We start from the raw sequence: 19,367 nt of genomic DNA on the forward strand, positions 1-19,367 counted from the left end.
GCTCTCCGTATGAGGAAAACTGTTAGGTTAAGCCAATTCGCAGAATCTTTATTTTGTTGCAAAAGCAATGATGCTGAAAATTCATGAACAGTACCTCTTTTGTTAAAGTTTCATTGTACAGATGGTTGTCTTTCATGTATACATCAAATCACTTTTGAGCCATAATTTTCATTAAAAATTTACGAAAACTGGTCTGTCGGATGTTAACAATTCTGCATTTAAGTTTTCATTCCATGTCATAAAGTGAATATTTTTCATCCAATTGTCATGAAACTTTGTCATAATACTTGTCCACATGTCTTGAACATTTGTGAATATGGGTGACCTCAGGTAAAAAAATAGGTCACTAGGTCAAATTTTGGGCAATATTTTCCCCATGTCATAAAATGACATTTTTTTTATTCATAAAAGTCAACTGTTATGAAAACTTTGTAAAAATTCTTGTCTACATGTTGTTTTGAACACTTGAGAATATGTGTCACCTCCATTCTAAAACTAAGTCACTAGGTCAATTGTAAGGAAATATTTACCCTTGTCATAAATTCATTTTTTTTCATGAAACTTTAACAGTTCTTTTTCTGCAGGATATCTAACTCACATTTAAGTAAAATAGAGTTTTAGCCAAAAAATACCGATTATCTTCTGGAGAATATTGAAAACATTTTCAAATTTCATGACATCTGGTTTGTTTACATATATACACAAACATACACACACGCACCATTGACCCATCAGCAACACAGTCAATGATTGTATTTAAAGGATCTTTATATTTTGCATCTTTGGTGTGTCATCTTTGGTAAAGTACTAGGTCACGATCTAGGATTTATCTTTTAGGAAAAACTGATGTATTTATAAAACGTTCATTTTTTCTCACACAAATGGGATAGTTTCTGTTCACCTTCATGAAATTTGATCAGGTTATTTTTATGAATGATATCTCTGATAACTTGATGAGTATACATATATGGGTCTTCTTGGTTAAAAACTTGGTTACTAGCTCAAACCCTAGGTTTGCAAAATTGCATCATCAAATAAAAGAACTGGCTTTAATGTGGCGTTGCGACATTGGCGTCTTGTTATATATTTTTCTTCGTATATAATGACTCAGAAAAAATTAAAACTGTTTCAAGCGCCAAAACAGTAAAACTAATGCATAAAATAAAGCAAGAATCACTTCTTAGTTAACATTAAAACACATGGTATGAAACTAGTATAGAAGTTTTAACACTTGGTAATGCTACCCATGATCATTCTCATACATCAAATTGATGACGCTATGCATTCAACATTTAGGTTTATTAATATTAAACCTCAGATGAATGAGTATGCCTTTGATGCGCCAATCTATTGACAGAAAATGACTGTGGGAGTATCTGACAGCAGTAAAACTGTAGGTTACAATTTGCAGCCTTCATCATCACCTCAGGGGATCGGTTGATTGCCTGTGAGACCTCGTCATAGGTTCTCTTATATCGTAAAATAGCTCATTGAGCTAATGTTTCTTGTTAGCATAATTATTTTACCTAACTTTGAATAAAGATTCTTGTATCTTATATCTTATTATAACCTTCAAATTTCCTATGGTTTGAGGTAGCTTATAGCTAGGCAAATGATTGATTGCTACATTGCTAAAAGTACATATAACTTGTTATACCTCCCTTTGCCCCTCCCCCCCCCCAACCCCAAAAAAAAAACCAAACAACACAACAACATTGAATACATGTTTTTTATATTTAATATATTTTTTCATCTGAGTAACAAATATACTGGCAGTGCAACAACCATTTTACTAGTGAAAAATGTCCCTTTAAGTAAATACAACATCAGCAGGAATCATTCTTAACCTTAGAGGACCACAACTTCTCAAAATGTCTTAGCATAACAGGTTTTAGTCTCATATTTCATTTTAATACCCTATTTACTTGCTTAGACTGGATTTTGTGGAATAAAAACAAATTTTATCATAATTTTCTGAAATATAATTTCCTTTAACACTCTCAAAATTCCGAGGAAAAAATTACACAAGTAATATCGGAAATGAAATATTAAGCACCTAGCTTGATCATGTTCCAAATTTCTAAAAACTTTTTGAAGTATTACAAGCTGAAGTATTTTAATTAGTTGAATAAGTTACTTTAAAACTTGATTTTACAAAATAAAAGATAGTTTGTTATTATCATTAAAATAATTTCCTTTAAAAGTTTCATTACTCTTCGAAATGAGAATATTAAATAAATAATACCCCAAAATAAGTGTGATCAGCTTATTCCTGTTTTAAGGGACTTATTTTGCTTAGTATTTAATATTGCATGGTTTACAATAAGCATTGCCATTTTCATGATAAAAGATAATTTCATCACTGTAAACAAACATGGTGGCAGACGGTCTTAACATTTTTTCATTACGACCTATGTATCAAATCAGAGGTTTCAAGATTTTTCTCCGATTTTTTTCACATTTTTTTGCCTGCGTCTTATATATGCTAACGACCTAGTCACATTGAATTAGGTAGTGAAATTGTTATCATGGACTTAAGATTGTTTGGGAAATTGAGGCCATAAGATAGCTGAAAAATCTGTAATTTGTATTTAATGGCTTAAAAAAGTAAAATCCAATTAATGTTTGTATTTAATGGCATGAAAAAGTAAAAAGCAATGAATATTAGAAGTTCTAAAATAATAAAACTTAACACGTAAGAATGATCAATGTTGAACTATATGTCTTTGAATAAATATATATATACAATGAATTCCCTTATTTTAGTTTTTAATATTTTTCTTTTTTCTTTTAGCTTGATTATGACGTGACACTGAAAGCTTATAGGATCAAATTTGAGTCATTTTCTTAGAAACCAGTACTGATGTCCATTTTGAAAGGCCAATGTTTCCCTTATAGGGATTAAACCCACAACCTGTCCGGTTAGCGCAGTGGTTAGCGCACTCGCTTCTCACCAAGGCGACCCGGGTTCGATTCCCGGCCCGGGCGCATGTGAGTTTGGTTAGTGGTCACCAAGCCGGACAAGTGGGTTTTCTCCGGGTTCTCCGGTTTCCCCCACAACACAAGACCACACTCTTGTGCAACATCTTGCCAACGAGAGTGACTTAGTATAAGCTATCATAGCTTATTTCACAATCGTTGTAAAATATATAATGGTTAAAGTAACCTTTTGTGTGAGAGGCAGACATATATACCACTAGACCACTCTCAACTTTCACTCAAATATAACAAATAAATCAACAATCTATGCATATATAAATTAATAAGCTTTTCCACTAATTTCAGAAATATGACAAAAGGCATTGTTGTCAATTGCTGAAAGCTTATAGAATCCCGCCTGAGTCCGTTTTCTCCGTACAAACCAGAACTGATAACCATTTTGAAAGGTCATGAAAATGTAACCCTTCTGGGGATTAAACCCACAACCTTTTGGGTGACATCTACACCACTAGACCACTCTCAACTTTCACTTCAATATAACAAATAAATCAACAATCTATGCATTTATAAATTAATAAGCTTTTTCACTAATTTCAAAACTATGAAATAAAGCATTGCTGTCAATTGCTGCTAGATTACAAAATCTCGCTCGAGTCTGTATCCTCAGTTGAATAAAGTATGGATGTCCATTTCGAAAAGCCATGAAAATCTTTCCATAGTGGGAATCAAACCCACAACTTTTTAGGTGAGAGGCAGACATCTATACCACTACACCAAAATCATCTTTCACTGAAATATAACAAAATATCAACAATCTATATATAAATCAAAATTAATAAGTAATCGTCTGCTTTTCCACTAATTTCCTGAATATGCCGTCCTGCATCGCTGTCAACTGCTCGTACGAGCCTAACTCCGCCACAGCTCCTTTGTCTAACACAGCTATCTGGTCCGCCTCTCGTATAGTGGAAAGTCTATGCGCTATAGTTATCACTGTTCGGCCAACCATAAGTCTGTGTAAGGCCTCTTTCACGTAATATTCACTCTCTGAGTCCAACGCACTGGTTGCTTCATCCAAAAGGAGAATTTTCGGATTCTGGAATTAATAAAGTTCAGTGAAATATTTTCAGTAATTTCAAGTCTTGATAATTTTTGTGGTCATTTGTTTCAAATTAAGTACACCAATATAATAGAATACTATGAATGCTGGTTAAACAGAAACATGTGTGTGTAGAAATCTTGCATTCAGTTTATTACGAGTGACCAGAAAGATGAGCCCAGAGGAGTGAAAACCAACTCTTGTCTGTTGTTTCTTTTCTTAGCTTAACAAGGGGCATAACTCAAGTAAAGCCAGAATTAAGCACCTTCCTCTACCTGTGCAATATCTCTGGAAATATGTGTACCAAGTTTCATTTGAAATCATGAATGCTTTTCAAGTTATGGCCAAGGTAAGTTGTAGCAAGAGAAGTACAATGCTAACACCACCAAAGCAGAAATACTTCAACTTTTTTTCTTTGAAAAAAAAGGGCTTTTGAAAAAGAGGATATTCTTATAAGCAAACCCTACTACATTTTATTAATTTATTGAATGGCCACATGCAATATCTATAAATATCAATTAATGGACATCATTATTTCAAACTGGATTAATTTGAAAGCCGCCATAACATCTAAATAAAGTAAATCTTGTGTTTAATTTAAATAGCATTGAGACTTAAGCTTAATTTATTTGTTTCCCACTTAATTTCTCTCTTACTTTGATTATTGCCCTTGCCAGAGCTATCCTCTGCTTCTGGCCACCTGTAAAAGACAAATCAAATAAAGTTATGAAGGACAAGGCAATCAGAAATATGATTATCAAAATATAATTACGTACACTACTTGTACAGGCAAGATATATAGGATCTGTCACAGACCATCGTCGTATAAAAAAACAATTTTACTATATCAGTGTGTGTGTACCACGTAATAAATTGCGTCAGAAATGCTACGTCGGAAGGCAATATTTTGCTTCGAATGAAGACTTTAAACAAAGATAGCTTTACCATTTATTCACCATATTTAATGAAACATAGCGAAGAGTATACCACTTACAGAACCCCGCCTTTGGTCGTTTACCAGAGTTTGAGTGAGAGTTTAGTTTCTTAGAACACTTCGACAAACCATTTTTTGCAAAACCAAAGCTTGAACGGGCACTGCTAAAACATTACTTTGGAAATAGGCTTGTCGAAGTGTTTGGACAAACTAATTAACTAATTAAACTCTGGTAATAAAAGGAAGGCTGGGCTCTTTAAGCGGCATAGACTGCCCTTTGTTTAATTTAAAATGGTGTAGAAAATGGAGTTATTTTTGTTTAAGTGTTCAATTTAAGCAAAATATTACCTTCCGACAAAGCATTTTTGTACACACTGTATATGATTTCCAAAGAGTTATAGCTTTAAAACAAATATGAAATGTAATTTTTTATCCTTTTTAAGCATTTATTAAAAAAGAAAAAAAAATTGTATCAGTGTAGGATCGCAATTTATTTCACCTCGTGAACACCTCTAGTAAATATTCCACTCATGGACATGGGTATGATACACGTGAAATATAGATTTTGGTGATCTCTCGGTGAAATATACTACAATTTTACACTGAGCAAACAATTATCCTCTTATTACACAACAAGGTAAGAATATGTGTTAGTAGGCGAGCCTTTGGAATGATGGTTATATTACGCTGGAAACTAGGTAAACAATGTGATAAAAAACAATAAAAAAACACCAATATAAATTTATTACAGTCTTAATAAAACTTTCAAAATGCTTTCATTAACACTGAATTTAATCTAACAGCAATCTACTTCTTACTAGGATCTTATCAGCCATTGACATTAAATACACATTTTTGTATGATTTTGTACTATTTTAGCTTGATAGAAAAAGTCACACCATTTTGGGGGGGTTTGACGGATTTTGGTCGGGAAAAATTGTAGCAAGCGAGCGAAATAAAAAATACAATTTTTAAATTTTGATGGAAAACAAAAGCTGTAAAAGGCAAAAACATTTTCCTTTATTAACTTATATCTATAGGAACAATTACAGCATAATTTACCCTTCTAAGAGGAAGATAAAGAAATTAATGCTATTCAACTACAGTCACAACTCGCTATGTTAAAGTCGGCCAGACCTCTAGAGAAACTATAAGATATTAAAAATTCAATATAACCGACATACAAAACATGTCTTACTTAACCCAACATATTCGAAAAAAAGTTTGCCATAACCAGATCATCGAGATAACAGAGTTCAACATATCGAGTTTCAACTGTATAAATATTTATTTTATTGGCTGCCCTTCAGATGTTCTCACAGACATAAATTCACAAGATTTTGAATTACTTTTGGCAAACATGGCTTCACAAAAGAACCTTTTTGTTATTTTTATTTTTTGGTGAAAAAAGTGGAGGTCTCCGAACTTTTTCTAAATATTTTTTTCAAAGGTTAGTAGTTGTGATGCATCTGTCAAAACAAAAATTTGATTTGATGTTGTCTAATCCTGCTGCAAATAAATATAACAATCATTAGCACAATACCTGACAGCATAAGCCCCCTCTCTCCGACTAAAGTGTCGTACTGCTGTGGAAAGTTTCGGATGAATATATCAGCAAACGCCTGTCGTGCAGCGTCTTCCACCATCTCTGATGTAACAACAGATGGGTCAGTTGCGCCATACCGGATATTGTCAGCTATTGAACATGAAAACAGGGCTGGTTCCTGAAGAAAATATTGTAACATGTATGTTTCTTATCATATCTTTTTTTTAAATGCTCAGGTGTACCATACATATAATGGTCAGCGATCAAACAAATAAAACGAGGATGGTCATAAGTCCCTTTTATATTATTTAAAATGTAAAGTATTAGACATCGATAACATTGATGAAATTTGAAATAAATCACAATATAGGTAACTTGATTGAAGTGGCTTGAACCAAATTTTCTGGATTAGGTAACATTGGGCCGATTGTTCAGAACTTTGTTAAAGTTAACAATGTTGTTAACATCATCGTTGTTAACTTTCAAATTAATATTCCTCTGTAAGTTCAACAGATACACTGATGATCTACAGTTGTCCTAACAAGTGTTGAGACAACAGTTTCAGCTGTACTTTATAATATTTCAATATCTGAGCACATCATCAAATATTTCACCCTTCAAAGTTAACAACGATATCATTAATCTCGTTGTTAACTTTAACAAAGTTCCGAACAATCGAGCCATAATCTTTTAAATTCATTTAATAGTTACAGTATATGTAACTCAATTATGTTAGTGAGGATTTAGAGGTGACTTGTAAAACCCATTGTAAAACCCATTAGCCAAGCTGAATTGGACATGGTTATATTATCCTAAGGGTGATCTTTAAAGCCGCAATCTCACAGATTGAACGATTTTACAACTTTTTCATTTTTTGTCTCAGAATAAGCTAATATTCGCATCAGTGTTTTCTAATCAGTCATATAGGATAACACACAATAGAACAGGTCTTTATTGTTTGGAAAACGGTCTAAATTATCATTTTTCTTAATGTATCAGTAATGCTTTTAGCCATAAAACATCAATATTCAAGCCTAAATATTAAAAACAGCTATCTGATCTTTTATCAGCAGTCATATATCGACGATTTTCAAACATTTCCACACAATTCGGCTCATTCCAAGGTAAAAAAATAAATAAAAAGTTGTCAAAACGATCAATCTGTGAGAGTGCAGCTTTAAAACCCTCCTTGTTTGTATAGACTTGTAATTAAAAATCCTTTAATGACATGGTAGTCAAGGTTGTATATATTCTATTTTATTTTTCTGTATTTTAATGAGATACATGTACAAGTGATTGATGTCAAAACAATTATCTTACCTGGCTTACAACCCCAATCTGGTGCCGCAGCCACTGGGGATCGATGTCTCTTATATTTACATCATCCAGGTAGATTTCCCCTGTGTTTAGGATAGAAAGACGTTTATTATTCTATAATTTATTATAAATGTCTTGGTATTGACTTGCAGATTTCAGAGAGTATGTTTCCCTTGTGTATAGAATAGAGAGTCATATATTATTCTATCAGTCATTATAAATGTCACGGAAATGACTTGCAGATTTCACAGAGTATATGAGTCTTCCGGGCCAGTCAGCTCAGTTGACAGAGTGCCTGACTTGCAAGCAGGGGGTTCTGGGTTTGATTCCCGGGCTGAGCCCATACTTTTCTTAGCCAATGACATTTGGCACCCATCAGAGGACTGTGACAGCACTGTTTGGCAGCATAATGTACTCTCAGTGTTAATTTTTTTATTTCTTAGCACTGGTGTCTTGAAATTTGATGATGAATATCCAGTTTGCAGGGGGAAATGTCTTGGTACTGACTTCCACTGGTCAATGTGTATGTGATTGATCCAGGCTGGTTAGCTCAGCTGGTAGGATGTCTGATTTGTAAGCAGGGGATCCAGGGTTTGACCACCCACTACTTTTCTGAGCCTATACAATTTACCATCAATGTATAAAATATATTTCAGAATAAACTTGGTTATATCTAAAATTTGCTGTACATGTCCAGTAGTGATTTTGAACTGATTTTGTCAATATTCAAGGTCAGTTTCAAACTTTTTTACATTAAGTCTCCTACAATACCCTGACATTTGCAGAATGGTATTAATTTTCAAACTATACCCTTGAAGGGTGCATCTTGAATCATTTTTAGTCCAGGGCCCATATTCAATAACATAATGAGTCTAAGTTAAAGACTCAGACCCAGAAAAGCTAAATTTTAATTCTGTTGAAAAAAAGGTATTTTACTGGCAAAGTTGTTTAAAAGTTATGTATGTGTTACCAATAATGTTTTCTACAATCAGTAATACACCTTTTGTCACAATTAGTTATATGATAATATTTTTGAAACATTTAAGAATTCAGTCTCCTGAGCCTGAGTCTGAAACTGAGAGTCTGAAACTGAGAGTCTGAAACTCAAGTCTGAATCTCAGAGTCTGAAACTCAGACTCAAGATGCTAGTGAATACGGACCCAGCTAAGTTTAAGTTAATAAAACAAAATAAGGAAAGATATTCGTACCTGAGTTAGGATCATAAAACCGAAGCAGAAGACTTCCCAGTGTGGATTTGCCCGAGCCACTTGCCCCCACCACTGCAGTTACAGTTCCTGGAGGCATAGTAAGGTTCAGCCTGGACAGGATAGACGACTCCTCTCGACTTGGGTACTTGAAATTCACTTCTCTGAAGTCAATCTTGCCCTGGAGGGGTTTTATTGGCACAATCCCACCTACAAAATAAATCACAACAGTTAATAATTATAATTTAAATTAGGGTCTTTGATTGGCGGAAATTCGAGGCATGGTCAAACTCAACCGGGTACTTGAAATTGTTCATTTTGCCACTGAGGGGAGCTACGAGCCTTATCCCACCATCATAAGTAAGTTTTTATTGTATCAAGCTTTTCATGGGGCATGATCAGACTCAACAGGATACTAGATACCTTGTCATGTCTTGGATACTTAAAACTAACATTCCTGTAGTCTATCTTGCCATGTTGAGGTTGAGTTTCAGTTTCGTTACCTCAACTTGAAACTGGCAAAACTGAAAATCTTTATTTCATTGTAACTTTTCTTACTAGTTGAGTTTTGATGATTAATTTTAAAGAATTTTATTAATATTCAAAATCATGCAATCTTCACATTAATATTGTAAAATGAATTGAATAAAGACGATTCTTTGTAATTCATCAAAAGTGCCAGTCTCCATTTGGGAATGATAAATGTTTCATAAATATGGCCCCAGATTTCACTATTACCCCCGGTCATAGTGGTGTTTACCGTTAGGTAATCTAGCCAGGCAAATACATTGTTAGGAAAAAGATCACTTATCTTTGTCTGTGAAACTTAGTAGCTGTGAAAGTTATGATCAATGTCCTTTGGGTGTCTGAAAATTAGGTACGCAAAATAAATTATTTTTGAAAATAATTATGGGTGTCCTAATTTTTAGAGTGTCCAAACTCTAACGTGAATTATGGTAATCCACATCTGATTCTATAAGCAAACCGGTTTACCAGTAAATGGAACTTGAGGCACTCTGTCGGTTAACTCCCAGATCCTGGTACTGGCTCCGAGACCTTTATTCAGCTCGGAGTAAAATGATGTCATGCCTGGAAGTTGAAACACAATTTTTACAGTCATATGACTAGGAAATCTAACAAAGCCTGCACTGAACCCCGTGCCAACTACGAACAGAACAAGAACAGCTTCCTGCCTCGGACCATAAGAGACTGGAACACTCTTTCTCCAGACCGGGTTCAGATCACCTTTGAAGACTGCTTCAGCACCACTCTGCAGAAGTACACAGCCTTAGCAACACAGATGTTTTTTTTAATTCTAATTGAAAATATGCCTTATATGATATAAGGCTTTTACCGCTTTGATGGCATCACTTGCTTGCTATGCTCTTATGCCCAAGGCAGTAACGAAGTAGAAGTAGACTTTGAAAATGTTTTATAACTATCTCCTTCTGCCTTTTGTTATGTCTGTCTTGATTATTATTGATTAAGTAGCATACAGAAGGAAGGCAAAGAGAAGCCCTATCTTAAACTAATGTAAAAGGTTGTATACATTCTATGTATAAAGCAACTCTTATTTTGTTTTGCTATTGAGCCAGCTTAAATAGTGACACAGTAAGGCTGTGTGTTCAATCAATTCCACACAGCAATTCCATTTCTTTGTTATAGTAAAGATTAAAGTTTTCATATGCTGACTACAACACCAAACTGGGCTAAACATTTTTCATCGAAAAACAGATGACAGTGATATACAAAAATATATGCACATTTGCGTATCAATCAAAAATAACCTTATATCACTTGAACTTATGTTCTATTTATACATTCCCTTTTTCATTTTAGAATATGAATCACCTCAGGAATTTGGCTTAAATATTCCATTTTTTTACACAAAATCACCATTCTTTTCGCGTACTATGTTTGCAAAAGCTCTCCTAACCTATGTCTATAAAAAATTGTGATGTAAACCTTGTGAAGTCTGTCTAACCTGATAATGAGATACCGATGTATGCTGCATACAGGAGGAAGGCTGAGAGCTCCCCAATGGTAAGCATCGACTCGCTCATCATGTACCCACCAGCGTAGAACACAGACAAAACAATCAGGTTCCCCGAAAACCCTGTCTGAAAAACCCACACAGGCATATAAAAACAAGTGTTGTGAATCGGACCATATTTTACTATCGATTATCGGATATAGAACAAGAGCTGTCACAGAGACAGCGCGCTCGACTAATCCGCCGCTTTTCAATGTAAGGATTGAAAAGTTTTGGCAATACATGCATGGATCACTGTTAGATTAGATTTCAATGCAATACATGGTGTGTTGAGATATTAACATAAATGTGGTTCCATGCAAAATTTTAACGAGAATTTGTAAGTCTAATAATAAAGGGCCATTATTTGCAAAATACAGTTATCTAACTTGGTTATTCAATTAAGTTGGGTGGTTGAATACCATTGTATAAAGTCTCAATGCAATACATCAAATAGTTGCTGAGATATCATCCTTTGTGTGCTAACATGCAAGACGTTAACCAGAATTTCTAAGTCGCATAATAAAGGGGCAAAAATTATATATTATAAAAAAGATAGAGTTATCTTACTTGATTAATTAGAAGGTTAAACTTATTTCTTACCGAGCCCCAGAAGACAGCACTGGCCAACGCCTGCTTGTATCCGAGACTGAGGACTTTCTGAAGAGCTTTGTTGTACGATTCCATTTCCTCTTTCTCCTTGGTGAACGATCGAACCGTGCGAATATTGCTAACCTTCTCCTCTGCGACCTAAAAAGAAGCATATGCATCTTCTGTACATAAATGTAGGGAATAATCATGCCATTGTTTTACATAACCTTAGGTCATGACTACAAAGTCTGAATCTAGACTCAGAAAAGCACTTGTATGAAATTACAAAGAATCATCTTTATTCCATTTGTTTTACCAAAATAAATGACTTTGTTAATTTGGACATATTCAGCAAATTTTATCAGCGATTCTCAAATAAAAGAAAGTTACAATAGAATAAAGATTTGCAATTCTGCCACTTGAGTCTGATCTCAGAATTGAGACTCGCCTGGATGACCTATATTCACTTACATCTCGAGTCAGATTTGAGACTGAGGCTCAGAAAAGTGAATTATAAAATATATCAAAATGTCTTTACTATTACTATGTTTGACACAATAAGTTTGCATGATTGTAAAAATAGGTTATTTGTAATAGATTTTAGCATTAAATCTCTTGTAAGTGCATATATATTAAATAATACATATGAGTTAGAAAAAGCTGCAGGTAAACGCAAAATTTTATCAAAAACCTTGGAATGCAATCTTGTGATGCTGACTGATTAAAAATACTTCTATGAAATGAATTTATTCCAAAAAACAATAACACAGACATTGCATTAAACCTAAAACATTTTGTTATAATAAACAATTTGGTAAAGCAGACTTGAAAGTTAAAGCACAATGTATGCGTACCATAACAAAACATTAGGCCTAAAAAAAAATACATTTGGTTCGGGTTACCCGACCCTACCTACGGAATAGGCGCCGACCCTAACGTTTTTATAGTCAGTTTGAAAAAAAAAATGAAAAACTAAAAAAAAAAAAAAAAAAAAAAAAAGCCTTTTTTCTTTTTTTTTTTTGCTTTTCAATATGTAGTTTAAAACCTTAATTGCTTATATAGAAGATAACTTTAACACCATTCTCCAATGATGAAAATGACATTCTTATATAAAGCCTAATAAAAAAAAAAAAATAAAAAGCCTACCTACCCTACCTATTTTTGAAAAGGATGTAACCCTAACCAAACAATTTTTTTTTTAGGCCTTATTGATAATGATTAGTAAAAACACACAAACATATATTAAAAACTGCAAGTTTTTTTTTAAAGTTTATATCTAAACATCAGTCGAACACCTTTATCAGTAGATAAAAAAAGAATCATAGATAAAAAAACAAACATATACAGGAAGTGATGGAAAAAAAGAACCATATACAGGAAGTGATGACAACGTTATACAATTTTTAATGACAGCGCATATTGTTGTTTTCATCATATTAAAAGAAACATTGTCCATTTAGTCACACTCCATCTAAGGAAAATACTTACAGAAGTAGCGGCGGCAAGGGAGTCCTGGACCTGAGTGGTGATCTTGCGTACATAGCTGCCGTAGATTTTTGACATCACCACAATAGGCGGGACGATCCCCATAGCAATCAGGGCCAGTTTCGGGGATGTGTAAACCTGCAAACAAATTAATATTTAATATTATAATTGGTTCAAAGGTTCACAAGAGCATCAATTGTTACTTGTACCAACGCTATCTAACCGACTCAAAATATGTATGATCTTTTTGTTTATCAAAGTGCAGAACTTGAATTTTCATCTTTAAGCCATAGACAAAATGTTCATAAATACAACATGTAGACCTTTAGGGTTGACTTTGTAATAAATACGGCACCAACAACCCATGTCATTGAAATTATACACAAGAGTATAATTTCAATCATGAGGATAGCAGGTGACGTAAATGATTTGTACCATGTTGTCATGAACAATGTTCTTTAAATGGAGTACTGCATAAGTGAATAGCTTGGTATTTTATCAGCACAGTTATTTGAGAGTGGTTACACTTACACCCATTTTACTTGTGTACCAGTATTCTTTCTTTATGCCTATACATTGACTGGTATAACTAGGGTTTAAGCTCTCATAGAAAGCAGCATTGGCACCCTTCTGCCTTCACAGAATGAAATTGTTAATGATAATGAAATATCAATTTTCTTTTGATTAATACTTAAACAATGATTATAAATACATACAATTTTTGATTTGGCATTTGAAATCTATTATTACCGGGGTACTTCAATTCAACAGAATTCTTTCAAATTCATAATATGTTCCAAGTTATTCTTAGTCCAATACAATGTGCCCTTTTCACCCTTAGTTCCCTGTACTTTTTCTGCAGCACCCAGCCCTTTGTAAAACCTGGCTAAAGGTCTAAGTAACAAGTAAAATGTGTGTAACATACACCCATTCTAGTTGTGACCTTTCGATATGGGAGTCAGTGCCCCAGCCTGGATTTGACAAGGGCAGGGTGCTAAAACAGAAAGGGCACTTTTAATATGCATTGAGTGAACCTTAATGGGGCACTTGCAAGGGCAATTGTTCAATTCTTATGTGTTGTAACTACTTTCAATACTTTCAATACTATTAGTTTGGTATGGATACATTAGCTGCTATCCTTACTTTTAATGAAAAAAATATGTATATTCATTATTTTTATACTTATTTTTGAAAAAAGACTCTATCAAACAAAAGGGCACAGTAGGGTCCAGTAAAAAGGCAGCAGGGTGCTGAAAAAGGGCAGTATGGTGCCCCACCCTCTTTTTAGGCCTAACTGGAGCACTTGGGAGTCAATGTGTAGATATAAAGAAAGCATACACTCTTAAAAATGGTACAAGTATTTATATATCAAATCAACAAATATCCTAGGATTATTGCAGATCGTTCTAAGGTGTACACAAACGGTTAACTAAACTGTGATTGCTATTTTAAAATCAGGGATCGAACATTAAGTGTCAACTTTGTTTCACTTTACAATGCTGAAAACCTTATATATAAAAGCTAGCAACTCAATATTAATATTTTGACAGATAATAAATTTATTTAAACTCTATCAATGTTTAGAACTTCCTTAAACTAATGACAAAAAAAATAAAATAATGGGCCAATTGTTCAGAACTTTGTTCAGGTTAACAATACTGTGAATAGCATCGTTCTTAATTTTAATTTTAATTTTTGTACCATTTTTTGCTACGCTCATTTAATTAAATACAACACATACAGCTGAAACAGGTGTCTCAAACGTTGTAAGAAATATTGAAGAGGCCGAAAAAAAAGAATTGTTTGGTTAGGGTTACATCCTTTTCAAAAATATGTAGCGTAGGTAGGGTTCTTCTTTTTTTTATAAGGCTTTATATAAGAATGTCATTTTCATCATTGGATAATGGTGTTAAAGTGATCTTCATTTAAGTTTTCAACTACAAAGTAAAAAGCAATTAAAAAAAAATAAAATGTTTTTTTAGTTTTTCATTTTTTTTTTCAATCTGACAATAAAAACGGTAGGGTCGGCGCCTATTCCGTACGTAGGGTCAGGTAACCCGAACCAAATGTATTTTATTTTTAGGCCAGATCACAAAGGTGTCTATGAAAGTTCAAGAGCAATACCAATTTGAAAGTTAACAGTGATGAGGTTAACAAAGATTAACAAAGTTGTTAACTGGCCCTTTGTTATTTAAGATAAGACAAGGTTACTAATCATACCATCATGCCCGTAGCACCAAGGGCCTGTGCCAAAGCCCTTAGACCATCAGAAATGTTGAAAGTAACAGATCGGCCAACAAGGTAAGAGTCTGTAGACAGTCGGCTTATCAGCTCTCCTGTTTTCGTCTTGTCGAAAAATCCTATATCTTGCTTCATTACTGATGAAAATAGTTTTTGACGTATTTGTTGAATAATTTTCATTGCTGAAATAAGGAAAATGGAAGTGTATTATTTTGTTTCTCAAGAAACCAACACTGTCAATTGTAACAGAGCAGTAATAAGGGGTTTTTAATAAACAAAAATTGTTTAATTTAAAATAGCAATTTATTTTGAAAACAAATTTAGAGAAAAGAAAGGTTTATTTCACATCCAATAAGCCATACGGCCCACGAGGACAATCACAATATTAACAAATATTTACAATGGAACATACACATGATGAGGAGAAGGCACACAATAATTGTTTAAATAATGCTCTGATGAAAATAATAATACTTATAATGGTAAGTTGTATAACATTGAAAATACTGTATTCAATTTTATTATTGCAGCACATGTATATGTCAGACTTGAATTTATAACAACATCATTTAAAAGGAGATATAAAATTATTAATTAAATACCTAAAACAGATGAATTACTTTATAAAACTATTCATTTTTCAGCCTACATACAATACCATTTCAGTATCAAAATCAAACACTTTATCAAGTTTTACCTGAAACGTCCATGAGATATGATCGTCCAAAGTTAGCAAGGGCACCCACAGCGAACACAACCAGGAGATATGAGCAGATGGTTGTCAGTTTCTCCATGAGGGTGCCGTCATGGGCTGACTCATTAATGATGTCTATAATCTTCCCCATGTAAAACGGGACAGCCAAGCTGACAGAACTGGAAATGACTAGAAGACAGACAGCACCTAAAAATTTAAAATAAATTATATTACCATAATGAAAATTAGCTTAAGTTACCATGTTTATAAAAGTTACATCAAAAGCACATGTATGGCTGCTATGGTGAATAAAACACAAACTTAACTCTTTCTGACTGAGGGCATATGCTCTACTGGCATAACTTTATTGGTAATATACTGAACTAACATTTAAAGGGAAGCAATCAGGTAACCACATATGTTCCACAAAGGCTAAGAACTACTATAAAAATACACAACTGTACAAAGTTGTCTCACTTAGAAAAAAACTTTCGCAACGGCTGCAGCATATCTTAAAGGCCATAATCTAGATATGCATGAGTGGATCTGGCTGGTTTAAATTTTATTAAGATACAATCAAAACTAAAGACTGTATGGCATTAACAAGCAACTGTTTACAGACGCCCACACATTCGGACAGACACTACTGCCCCATCGCATAAGCTCTTCTGACCTTTGGCCAGTAGCTTTAAAACACTACCATATGTTATGTAAGCCGAATAAATGTTACTTCTTATTATTACATTTTACAGTATATACTACACAATGAGATGTACATGACTTGTAATTGAAATTCTTATTTGTGACTAGAAGTTACATTTTACCAGCAATTTTCCATCGCTCCGGATGTGCAGCTTTCATAAGTCTTCGCAGTTCGGAAGCTTTCGGCACTGATGTGTTTTTTTTGACAATGTTACTGGTTTTACCATTTGTGCCATTTTTTGGAAATTTCACATGAGACACTGAGAAAAATCTCTTTGACACTACCGAAAAGCATTGTTTTGGCTGGGTCCTCCTCAGAAATGAATGAACAACAAAATAACATTTTGAGTTTCTATATAACACACTTGTGTTTTTCATGTTGCACCTTCCAAACAATGAGCACAACATATTGCTTGGTGTCATACGCTGAACATTAATTGATGCAATTACCTGCAAAAGTTAAACTACAAACAAATCACAATCAAACCACTTGATGTATTCAATTGTCTTGCTGCAGTGCACATACATGAATCAGCGGTAAACACATACATGTAAAAGAATACATTTAAATAAATGTACAATGTATTTTGAGAACACTGAGGTAATGAAGTCTAACTGGAAGACGAGGAGAAGTATTTCTGTAAGCCAACATGTGCTCCAGTATTCTAAAGAAGTTACATAGAATGTTGATAGCATGTGTCTCATATATGATATGATATAACATGGTCAGTCAACAAATTGAAATGCCATTAGAACCAGCTGTGAACTTGTTGACATCAGATGTTTAGTTGAACTATGGAAAGTTCATTTCAGAATTTTCACCAATTCAACAATCGAAAATATGCTTAACTAGTTTGCTAAATTTCACATATTTTTTCCTTAAATCTCGGCTATCAGATGTCCAGATGCTCCCTGAAGAGACGAAAACATGCTTTTATTTGATGACATTGCAGGACACGAGTGGCTTATGCAATGCACGGTGACATCCGAGTTCTTCCAAATGATGTTTACCTTTACTAGTTCTCAGCTGTAAGAATGACATTGGCAGAAAAAGGGGTACCATAAAGCAGTATCATTTAGACGCATGGAAACAATCGTAACAACTCGGCCATCTCCGGCAATCTTCGAGAAATAGTAGTAAGGATATACGAAAGTGCGATGCGGCTGCCGGCGATTAACACCGATTTCAATCCGCGTAAAGAAGGCCCATTGTAACAATAAGGAAATGGATTGTGTTAAATTAAATGTGCGTGTTTAAGAGAAAATATTTATTGTAACCTCAAAAAATGTTCGTTTTATGAATATTTAGATGTTTTCTTATAGTTGAAGCACTCTATTTCCTCTAGAAAAATCGTGAGCACACAGAAAATGTACTTGACAGTCATTGAAATGATCATACGGTTCATGGCATGCATGAATCATTACATCGGATTAAATGCATGCATGGACTAAATGTCAACATTTTCTCAACAGTTATAGGATTACCCTATGAAATGTAAGTTTTAAGTCATACTTTGCCGTGTTATTTTTCAAACCATGCCTTGCCATTAAAACAACATGACTCTTCTGTAAAATCATTGATTGCATTGTGCAGACTTTTATGGATTGTGGTAGGATGGGTGTGAGCTTGGCACCCAGTCAGCTTTACCAGCTGAAATCTATGCATGCTTTTACTTCAGCATTATTGGGTTTGGGCTGCAGTTTTTTTTGTGTAAACAGTTCTGTGGGGTTGAGGTGGGGCGGTGACTATCGACGCAGTAAGCTCAATTGTTAGAGTACCAATACAACGTTCATGTGGATATGCCCCAGACAATTGTAACCACGGCCTCCCCAGGTCTGGGGAATAGTGGGGACTCTGACTTTCAGTACAGCCAACCCTGGCTAAAATCCCCACCCTGCGTGGACGATCCATTGGCAAAATCCCTGCCAAATGCCCCCACACCCCAGGGACTCTAGGTAAGGTCCATTCCCCTCTATATTTTAAGCGAAGATAAAACCACCGCATTCAACCAGCAATGCAGGGCCACCTGATAGGTAAAAACACAGCCCCTTTCCCCTGGTTAACCCCAGTATTCCCCCGGACCTGGGGTGTGGGGGGTTACAATTGACTGGTGCACTAAGTTGACAGATCTCGTCTTAAAAATGTATTTGTTCAAGGCAGATCATGCTTCACTTTACCTCCTAGGCTGTGGATAAAACCCACTCATTAGAAGTTTCCTTACACATTATACTTGTCTAAATCTATAATTATTAGTCTCAATATCTTTGAGTAAATTGTCATTTTTTATTAAAAACAACAACACCAAAAGAGTAACTGATAAGATACTCAACTGATGTATTTTCTTTGTAAATAAAAGCCTTAAACAAATATTTAGCCAGGTTACTAAGCTTTTCAGCAATGTATACCAGACTTTTTTCAATAATACTTAATCTATTTTGAATAATTAGCCTTTAGATCACTCTTCACCAACTGACTCTTTTATGTCAAACTCCATAAAATGCAAACAAGAATAATTACAGTTTGGATCAACATGTCTCTTAATTTTATTTTTAATATCAGTCAAGTAATAACAGAGCCATG

At 34.2% G+C, this 19,367-nt stretch overlaps 1 protein-coding gene across 2 annotated transcripts; it reads right to left on the reverse strand.

Annotated features, from left to right (window-relative positions):
• Positions 1-1,720: 1,720 nt before the first annotated feature.
• Positions 1,721-17,771, reverse strand: LOC128209660 (ATP-binding cassette sub-family B member 10, mitochondrial-like). Of its 2 annotated transcripts, none has more exons than XM_052913796.1 (12): positions 16,909-17,771; positions 16,088-16,291; positions 15,370-15,572; positions 13,153-13,287; positions 11,677-11,823; positions 11,026-11,161; positions 10,035-10,130; positions 9,045-9,251; positions 7,840-7,919; positions 6,517-6,697; positions 4,696-4,739; positions 1,721-4,036 (listed from the first exon to the last, which is right to left on the reverse strand). In XM_052913796.1, exons 1-12 carry the CDS (start codon positions 17,207-17,209, stop codon positions 3,773-3,775), a joined length of 1,998 nt encoding a protein of 665 aa, XP_052769756.1. In that variant the 5' UTR covers positions 17,210-17,771; the 3' UTR covers positions 1,721-3,772. The 2 variants fall into 2 exon arrangements, with proteins under 2 accessions (XP_052769756.1, XP_052769757.1); XM_052913797.1 differs by having other exon boundaries at positions 16,902-16,985.
• Between the last annotated feature and the right edge of the window lie 1,596 nt (positions 17,772-19,367).

This window comes from Mya arenaria, chromosome 11 (genome assembly GCF_026914265.1).
Source record: "Mya arenaria isolate MELC-2E11 chromosome 11, ASM2691426v1".
Taxonomy (NCBI): Eukaryota; Metazoa; Mollusca; class Bivalvia; order Myida; family Myidae; genus Mya; species Mya arenaria.

Bases quoted from the DNA above. Each gene is read 5' to 3' on its own strand.
- LOC128209660 (XM_052913796.1), bottom strand. From the start codon at position 17,209: ATGACACCAAGCAATATGTTGTGCTCATTGTTTGGAAGGTGCAACATG. The intron at 11,824-13,152 runs GTAAGTATTTTC...GCTTCTTTTTAG, and splicing joins CCCTTGCCGCCGCTACTTCT to GTCGCAGAGGAGAAGGTTAG. The intron at 4,037-4,695 runs GTAAGAGAGAAA...TATTAATTCCAG, and splicing joins TGGCAAGGGCAATAATCAAA to AATCCGAAAATTCTCCTTTT.